We start from the raw sequence: 9792 nt of genomic DNA, 5'->3' as shown, positions 1-9792 counted from the left end.
TATTTGACTATGCATAAGTATTAGTAAGTAAAATAGATGTTTTTCAAATGAGACTAAGCTTATTTCTTTTTTCCACTAGACTCTTGTAGTGGGGATATGTTATGGTTATTGTTCATTTCTGCCTATGTAATTGCTCTGCCTGTGAGAGCCAGTACTATTTCTCAACAAGTAGAACCTCTGAATCCATGGGATTTCACAACATTTTGATTTAATTCTGAATAATTAATTATTGACTGGGTCTCCTCTAGTTGGGACTAACTAATAGAATTCAAGTTATTGATTTATTTGTTTTTTGCTATCTTTTATGATAAAGAAATTATTTAGCTCAGTACTGATTCCTTCTGTTTAATATTCTGCCATGTACTCATTCAATTTATCTAAGATGAAATGGCACAGCACAACAGTTAATACTTAGAAGTGTGGATATTGTGTGTTTGAAATGATTCCTTTTACTATGAAACTGATGCATATTATGCACATACCGTTGCTTTTCCGCTAGCTGTGAATTGTTTTTAAATGTTTCACCTTGAAACATAACACACTGCTATATATTATAAACCAACTGGTTCATTTGAGCAAATTTCTTCTAACACTTCATTACAGCATATGTTTCCCTTTCCAAGGTTCCATCAATGTTTAATATCAAGGTGTCTCTTATACCGTAATGTGAGAGGGGCCAACAGAACCTTTGAATTATACATTGCCTACCTGACTGTGAGCAAGTTCTTTTCTAATTCCAGCACTGTCCTTGCTGAACTAATTTCTGGGAAGCAGCTTCAAAAACCTGGATCTATGGATAATTTTGAGAAGAAACTGAGCCAGAGGCTTGATGCAAGGTCTCGAAAAGTAAGATTCAAAATCTCCTCAGCATACAGTGGTCGCCTGTTAAAGCAGGTCTATGAAGATGGACAGGAACTTGAAATCCCACAAGTGGAATATCCCCATAGCTTTCGGCACTGGAACTTTGAACCTAGAGGCCATTTCTTTGGGATTGATGAAGCCCCAGAATCTAGATTTTATCCATCAGCTAAATTGAATGCACAGAGAATCAGTGTATTCAGAGAGGGGAACAAATACACCCTCACAAGTACTCCTTCTCTCCTGAATGATGACCAGCCAGAGGACAGTCGTATGGTAAGTCATGTTTCTTCTTTGTTCTGCTGACTCAAAAAGAAAAGACAGAAAGACATTTGAGTTAAGGGAATGTGACTGGCCAGAATTCACTAAGGCAGTTACGAACACATAACCTAGAATTATGCATGTATGACTGGCTCATATTCATGATCCAAACATATTCACTAGTTTAGAGACTGTGAAAACTTCCCAGTCCTCACTTGCTGGGCATCAGCCACTTTGAGTGACAGGGGTCTGTTCCTCTATCAATCAGGAAGCAGCTGACTGACATTTACCCCTCCCTCCTGAGAGTGATCTTCAGTTTGATAGGCCCTGTAAGTGAGGTGTGATGTGGTGGGCCAGGGGACAATACTTAGCTACATAACTAAGGTGGTTAGGTAGCTGAATAGGTTTGTTTTTGGTAGAAGGAGCTGTGGGCAGTGATTCTGTTGCCTCCCCCAGAAAGCTGCTGTCAAGTCAATAAGGAGGTGGATAGATGAGTAGTCTGACCTAAAATAAGCTATCTTCCCATGTCATAGCATCATAGGGGCAGTACACACAGGCACTTTGTGATGCCCTGATGCCAAAATTAGGGCTCGCTATGGCACAGCATCTGTATGCGCCAAGCCCTAATATCAGCGTCATTACATCACAAGGCTGCAGCCCCATCCACACAGGGCACAGCCTCATGACATAAGGGTGCCAGAGCACGCACACACCTCTGGGAGGACATGGCATCATAACGGCTGCAATGCAGCCTTTATCACGCCGCAAAAAGGAGCAGCTCTAGCCGGCTCTTTTGCTGTGCAGTGTTGCCATTCTGTTTGGTTGCTGCAGCAATGTGGCACAGGAAAGAGGGGCGGCATTTCGCGGCCTGTGTGTACCACCCCATAGAATCATAGCATCATATTGTTGGAGCTCAAGTGCCATCCAGTCCAACCCCCTGCCATGCAGAAGCACACAGTCAAAGCACTCCCAGCAGATGGCCATCCAGCCTCTGTTTAAAGACCTCCAAAGGAGACACCCCCACACTCCAAGGGAGTGTGTCCCACTATCGAACAGCTCTTACTGTTAGGAAGTTCTTCCTAATGTTGAGATGGAATTTCTTTTCCTGTCGTTTCCATGTAACTGTTGCTGAAGAGATAACTATTTGGACTAAAAGGTATGGCTGTACATATCTCACAGTCAACTTGCATCAAACCCCAGAGTTTCACATGGATCATTTGGATGTGATCAGAGTCAACAATGCAGTATACCAGGCCTTCACACCTTGTGTCCCTTGAAACCAAAGGGAGCCCTTCTGCCATATGTAGCAGTGTCTGAACATCTCCTTTTTTGTTGTCTGCCTTGGTGGGGTGAGCTTAAGCATTTAGAAAGCCATTTTATGTGGTTGGGGGGCTGCATTTTGTTTGATGGGTTCCCAGTTTTGCAAGCCTCCTGTATATGATTAATTATGGGAATGAAGGTGCAACTAAAGTGACAAATATGACATTCAGAAATACAATATAGTTGTCATGCTGGTCAAGCATCAATCTTTTTTAAATGGTCCATTTTCTATTTCATTATTCTTACATCCAGATCTGGAGGTATGATCCTTTGGGAGGCATGTCTTGTTCTGAAAATGAAAATTTTATGGAATACCTAGATAAATCAGCCAATTTAGTAAACTTAATGTATAGTCAGTGTATAAATCACAAGTGAGCTTTTAAAATAAATAGCAAAAAGGAAATGCTAATATTTAGGAAGCAGCCTTTATTCAGTCTTATTCTTAATTATGAAAACTTAAACCCAATGGGATGTAGAGTCTATTCATAGTTCTGTATAGTTCTGTGGTACTTTTACTTGAATGACTTAAAACATTTTGAGAAGGGGTGAGTGAGTGGGGAGTTGGTGGATGGAAATAACCTTCTAAATAGTTTGCATTATCGCCATATTTGTCTTATTCTTCCTATGACACAGGCTTGACTTAATAATCATTCATATTAGGCTTGGGGAACACATGGGGATCTCTTGGTACTCTCAGACTGAAATGTCCACTGGCTCCGGCTAGCCTAGATAGTGGTAAGGGATGATGAGAATGGAGGTTCAACAACATCTGAAGGGCAACAGGTTACCCACCTCTGATTTACATTATTAGAAACAAGTAACCAGCCTAATGCTTCAATTACAAAAAAATTTTGACACCAGATCACTTAGGCTTTCATTTCACAATGACACCATTTTAACTGCCATGGCTCAGTGCTATGGAATTCTGGGATTTGTAGTTTTGTGAGATATTTAGCCTTCTCTGTCAGAGAGGCCCAGTGCCACAACAAGCTACAAATCCCAGGATTCCATGACAGATAAAACACTGTCAAACTGCATTAATTCTGCAGTGTGGCAGCAGCCTGCGAAAGTCAAGATTCTGCCCCGTACTCTCCCACCCCCTGCCTGCTGAGTTAATTGAGTGCAATATAATTATTCATTTTGAATTCATTTCACAGTGACTGGAATAATCTGGGGACAAAGAGGAAAATTGGGAGGAGGAGAAAGAAGCTGGGACATTTTAAAAGCAGCTGAAAAAGTGGAATGACAGAGAATGATTGTCCCCACCAAATTGGGATAGTGGGAAGGTATCAGATGCATCCCTCTTCCCCATTCTCCTTTTTCAGGCATGATGGCTACTCCCTATTGGAGTTTATCACATGGGAAGAATTTCTCGTAATTTCAAATGAAAAGAAAGTGGGGCCAGAACGCATTCATGTGAATTCACTAGTTCAGCGAATTTACATGAATTCGAATTGTGTTTGAACTGACTTCCCATTGCCTGAAAATAGCTTGCCATTGCCTGAAATTGCGTGTGATCACCTCTCATGCAATAACGTGAAACCCCATGATTGCGTTGGACTGACTTCCCATTGCCCGAAATTGTGTGTGGTAATCTATCATGTAATAACGTTGGACTGACTTCCCATTGCCCGAAATTGTGTGTGGTAATCTATCATGCAATAACGTTAAACCCCATGATTCCATTCAGATTGCAATACGATTATACTTCCAATTTCCCTTGTCTGATAATGTCCATAGTGAGCTGCTGTTGACTGCTGGTTGTGTTAGCCACCAAAGTATCTTTGGTTAATATGTTACCATATTGCTTCTCTGATTTACCCAAGGCTAGTGAAATTTCATGTTATATGAGCAGATCTCATCAAGTCTGAGGGCAAACTGGATTGTCATTATGGAGACAGAGTTCATGGAGTTTTGTGTTTCAAATGCAGTTTCAGAATTTTCCTGGTCATGTCACATGCACATCTTTTAACCTATTTTGATTATAGTTTAATTGCTTTATTGTGGTATTTTACTGAGGTTACTTTTTAACTTGTGTTTGGAAATTAAAGGTGGGGATGGATGTGATGTGTCCTACAATTGATATGTAAACCTTCAGCTAGGAACACAAGGGTAGTACATTTATTTCTATTTTTTTCAACAGCTGGGCTTTAGCAGAAAGCAAACCTGTCAGAACTGAACCGTAACTGGAGTTTACTAAGATAGCTGTTGGTTTTTCTACCATCTGAAGACTTATTATATGTATCCCATTTCATATCAGCCTCCCCCTATTTTAGATTTTGGAAAGATCATCATCTACACCAGCAATCTGAAAATCATTCGAACATCAATGAATAAGAAAGAATTGGTTAGAAAAATTATGCAGGATGAAGGTATTGATGACTGCTCTTTCATGTGTCATGAAGAAAGAAGAGGAAATAGTAGTAACCAAAGTGATAAGAATTTGAAGGATACTGAAAATGACCTTGTTCACAGTCAGCATGTGCAGGTAAAACAAGATGCTTCCTTTTTTGTTGTTCAAGGCATCATTCTAGAAGTTGCCAGAGCCTCAACTATGATTGTATAACCATTCCTTCTAACAGAGAACCTAAGTGGCTTAGTCTCTATACAGCATGAGGTAGAAACATCTCAAAAGTAAATTCAAGAATAAGGTAGCAATTCTTGGGAGAGTCCCTAGGTAGGCAACACTAAGTTAAAAGAAATGTGTACATTAAAAGAAAAGAACATTTTAATAAATAAATAGAATAAATAAAACTTTTATTCATATCCCATTTTTTCTGCTGTAAAGCAATCAAAGTGGCTTACAGTTTAAAATACAACAAATATACAATACATATACATTTTTACCCACCCTCCTAAAAAAGAATTAAACATATTGTTATTAAAATTTAGACTGTTAAAAAAGAAGTACTAAAAGCAAATAAGCTTATTGGCAGTGGTGGGAATACATAATGTGGGGGAAGTTCCTTTATAGCTGAGTGGATCTATTCAAGAAATGCTTGCCGGAAGAGATCCGTCTTAACAGCTTTTTTGGAGCTGTCCAAGCCATTCCACAGTCTGGGAGCAGTTGCAAAAAATGTCCTCTGGGAAGTTGCAGTTAGTCTAGTCTTTTTTGGCTGCAGTAAATTCTTCCCATAGGACCTGAGAGTCTGGCTTAGATAGGTTGGACCTAGGCCATGTAGGGCTTTTAAAAATGTTATCTCAGGTCCGGTACAGACGGGCCCTTTGTGGCACGCCCATGATGTGCTAGGGTTACTCAGGGGTGGGGCGTGCAGATGCCCAGCAATCCTAGCACATCATGGGCATGCCGCAGCTGCGCAGCACCATCTAGATGGTGCGCGCAGCAATGACATGTGAGCAGTGCAGCGTCCAAACAGGGTTGCGCTGCTGGCACGTCATCGCACTGTCACTGGCACTTTGGTGCAGTGCAAGTACACCACAAAAAAAGAGCCACCTCTGTGTGCTCCTTTCTTGCTGTGCAGCAGCATCGCACAATTTGGTTGCTGCGGCGCTGCTGCGGAGCAAGGAGAGGCACCTCCCCGGCGCCTCTTTTTGGTGCTCTGTACCACGCCTCAAATATCCTAATAAGGACCTGTAAAGTTCCAGGATTTATGGAATGCTAATGGCAGTTCATACTAGAAAGAAAGAAATTTTAAGTTAACAGTATATAACATGGGTCCACCTCACTGGAAAGCAGACCAGGTATTATCATGCCCTTGGCTTTGTCCCTTTGCCTAAAGCAATGGTGAGCAATAGCCAAATGATGCTGAACTGCAACTCCCAAGACAGCACAACATATGATGAAGTATGCTAAGAGTTGCTATCCAACAACATACAGTATGGAGGGATAGTAGTTGCCACTCATAGTTCAGAGCTTAGAAAAGTTACTGTTATAGATAACTCTGCAGCAAACTCACTAGCCAGAATATGCTGGCTATGGGGAATGAAGACTAAATGTTACTTTCCCAGTCTATGCTTTTTTTGTACTGCTTCTTATCCTTCAGATCCAAGTCAATAGCCATACAGCATGGAGGGAAAGTTCTGTTCCAAGAGATTGCCACTGATTTCTTTCTGGCTTTTTGTATCCATGAGACAGAGGTCCCCTTTATTCATGGCTATGTGGATAGCAGAAAAGGCTGGGAAAGGTTGTATATTATTTGAGGATGTGTGTGGGCTGTGCTACACATGCACACATGGCTGACGTATTTTCCACAGATAAACAAGTAATCCCAGTTTCAGGAGAATAAAGATGGATAAGGCCCTCCCTTTCCACCAGCTTGTGGTAAACCATCAATTCTTATTTCCCTTGGCTGAGAGGGGTGACAGGCTATTAAGACTGAAGAATGTGCCATTTGCAGCCACAAATTCCTTTCCTCTTATCCACAGTTTTAATTGCCATCTTATTTTAGTAGCCTAATCAAGGTGGCTATATGAAAATCTCTTGCCCAAATGGCACTATGCACAATTGCCTAGGTGTGCCTATTGGAAAAGCTGTCCCTACCAGATAAGTGCCTCTGTGCTTCCAGGTTGATTTTGCAAACTGCTCTTTGAATGACAGCTTCCAGAATTATACACTTAGTACTACCAATGTAGTTCACTGTGGTTCAGAAAGTAACTTTTCCAAGCTCTGGTCATGAGGTCTAAGAAAATCAGAGAGAAGTATTACAAAAGGCATAAAAATACTTCCTGTTGAAGCTGATGTGCCTAGAATGAGTATCATGGGCAGCTAAATAAGAATATTATGGGCTGGGCTCGCAGACAGCTAATTGGAATGGATAGCCAGTGTGGCATAGTTGTTTTGAGTATTGAACTAAGACTCTGGAGACCAGAGTTCAATTCCCAGCTTGGCCATGAAACCCACTGGGTGATATTAAGCAAGCCACACTCTCTCAGCCTCAGAGGAAGGCAACAGCTTGCCATGAGAACCCCATAATAGGATGGCTTTCGGGCTGCCACAAGTCAGAAATGACCACAAACAACAAGGTTGTCAGAAATGACATGAAGGCACACAAAAAAACAACAAAGAAAAAGAGTGGAAGTGTGCTGTGATTCCCCCACCACACAACTAGGCTATCTATGTCTTTGCTTCTTGATTGAGCCTCCATCACATTTCCTTACCATGTGCAATTGTGAATAAATAGACCATTGCAAAGACATTGCAAAAGTCTCTTTTTTTCTAACTTCCAAATGTAGCTTTCCTTTGAACGACTCTCCTAAGTTGAAGATGTTCCTATTTCTTGGAGAAAAGAAAATGTTCAGGTATAGATACTTCCCAGACATTACCAAAGACTTAAGTCAGCCAGGATTCGGTGATTCTGGATGGTTAGGCAGGGTGGTAGGCCTCATTGCCTATATGCAGAAATATGCCCTGCTTACACATAGCACAATTACAACTGCTGGTGGGAAAGGATACGATAGTGCCTTCCTCATTCTATATACTGAACCCAGACTGGCAGTTGAACCTAATTTCTACTTCGGCATCAGGATGGCATCTTTCCTCCTGCGCACTTCATAACAACAGGCTAAGTTGAGGGGTCCAGGTCAGACTCTTGTTGTGTGCCTGCAAGTTTTTTCTGGCTTATGGCAACCCTAAGGCGAACCTATTATGGTGTTTTCTTGGAAATTTGTTCAGAAGGGGTTTGCCTTTGCCTCCCTCTGAGACTAAGAGAGTGTGACTTATCCAAGGTCACCCAGTGTGACCTTGGACAAGTCCAAGGCAGAGCAATGATTTGAACTCTGGTCTCCAGAGTCACAGTCCAATGTTCAAACCACTACACCACACTAGCTCTCATAGATAGCTCTCGTAGATAGTTTTCCATGAAAATGGAATGGCCAAGGGCCTGAAGAAGAATGGTTGCAAAGAAGCTTCTATGTGGGCCTCTGCTACTTGTGGCTATTACCACATTCTGTGTCTAATTGTAGGGCTGGGCCTGAATAGAGCAATATCAGCATGCCACAACTGTACAGGACACCTCTGCCTCTACTTAAAACAGACATTTCTGTTCTGCAGTTTCCACTAATTTTTGACTGGCCAGGTACATTTAGGTGCGTTACAGACCGCCCAAAAGCGGGCGGTCTGCCGCAGCTGTCATTAGCTGTGCTGAGAAGCCCCAGCGGCCAGACTGCGAGGCTTCCCAGCACAGCTAAAAAGAAGCAACAAAATGGGGCTTCTTCTTGGCACTTGGAAGTGGCACGCAAGGTGCGCACTCGCGGCGTCACTTGCTCCGTGCCATGTCCGGATGCTGTGCATCCGAGACGTAAAGATGGCAGCGCCCATGTGGACGGGCACCGCCATTTACTACGCGCTCTGCGCGTACTAGGCACGGGGCTGGTTAGGAAGGTAAGACCCTTCCTAACCCTAGCACGCCCCTTTCTAACCCTAGTAAGAACAGAGCGCGTACTAAATGGCCGTTTGTAACGCGCCATTGTTTGGTTAAAGGACTGTGCAAATTGATGTTGCGGAAACTTCTTTTGAACACTTCATTCTGTTTCAGGAACCAGATGATGAGAACAGTTGTTCCCAATGTAAGGGATCGGGCTCTGCACCCTGTTCTGTGTGTCACGGAAGCAAGTTTTCAATGTTGGCTAATCGTTTTAAAGAGTCCTACAGAGCTCTGCGATGTCCTGCTTGCAATGAAAATGGCCGGCAACCCTGCCAGACTTGTGCTCACTGACTGCATCTACAGATTGGATTTCACTTGATTTCAATTGTTTTGGTTTGTGTAGGGAAAACATTCTTCAGATCTTGTATGTTTACTCTGATGATGCATACACTTTTTACTAGAGTTTAGAAAGGTTACATTTTGGACTATACTGGTTGGAGACTGTGGGAACTATAGTTCAAAAAGTACTTTTCCAAGCACTGATATTTACACTTGGCTTTAGGATATTATTTAAAGTGGTAGCCATTTTCAAATTGCATGACTCATTCTTTGCACTATGATACAGTTAACTATTTCACAAATTGGATCATGAATCCAGTCTCACTGATGGGAGTGGGTATGATGTAAATATCACTCTCCAAAAGACATTAAAATGTGATTAACTTTGGTTGGATCTTATATTTATTTTATTTTTTTCCCACTCTCCTCCCACTTTGGGATCTAAGTTGGCTTACAAGTCAAAATATGACTAAAAATACAAGTTTTAACATGAAAGAGGAATTTAAAATCAATCAAATAAGCTATCATATTATAACCAAGCACTGAGTTAAAATAGTTTAGAAACATAAAAATGTGGGATAAAAGGACAACTCAAAAAAGATCCAATTGCAGCAGCTTACTGGGCTCAAATATGTCTGAATAAAAACAGCCTCTGCCTGGCTTGGGTTTTATTCTTCAGCGCCTGTTCTTC

The 9792-nt window shown here is 41.7% G+C and overlaps 1 protein-coding gene across 2 annotated transcripts; it reads left to right on the top strand.

Annotated features, from left to right (window-relative positions):
* The first annotated feature begins 792 nt into the window (after window positions 1-792).
* GRXCR2 (glutaredoxin and cysteine rich domain containing 2) lies at window positions 793-9113 on the top strand. Of its 2 annotated transcripts, XM_089504234.1 has the most exons (4): window positions 793-1134; window positions 4700-4927; window positions 7924-7941; window positions 8949-9113. In XM_089504234.1, exons 1-4 carry the CDS (start codon window positions 793-795, stop codon window positions 9111-9113), a joined length of 753 nt encoding a protein of 250 aa, XP_089360360.1. The 2 variants fall into 2 exon arrangements, with proteins under 2 accessions (XP_089360360.1, XP_089360280.1); XM_089504154.1 differs by lacking the exon at window positions 7924-7941 and having other exon boundaries at window positions 8934-9113.
* The last annotated feature ends 679 nt before the right edge of the window (window positions 9114-9792 follow it).

The sequence above is a fragment of the Sceloporus occidentalis genome, unplaced genomic scaffold (genome assembly GCF_023333645.1).
Source record: "Sceloporus occidentalis isolate IW3139 unplaced genomic scaffold, rSceOcc1.0.p SCAF_1, whole genome shotgun sequence".
NCBI classification, from domain to species: Eukaryota; Metazoa; Chordata; class Lepidosauria; order Squamata; family Phrynosomatidae; genus Sceloporus; species Sceloporus occidentalis.
This window is presented reverse-complemented; position numbering and strand designations above follow the sequence as displayed.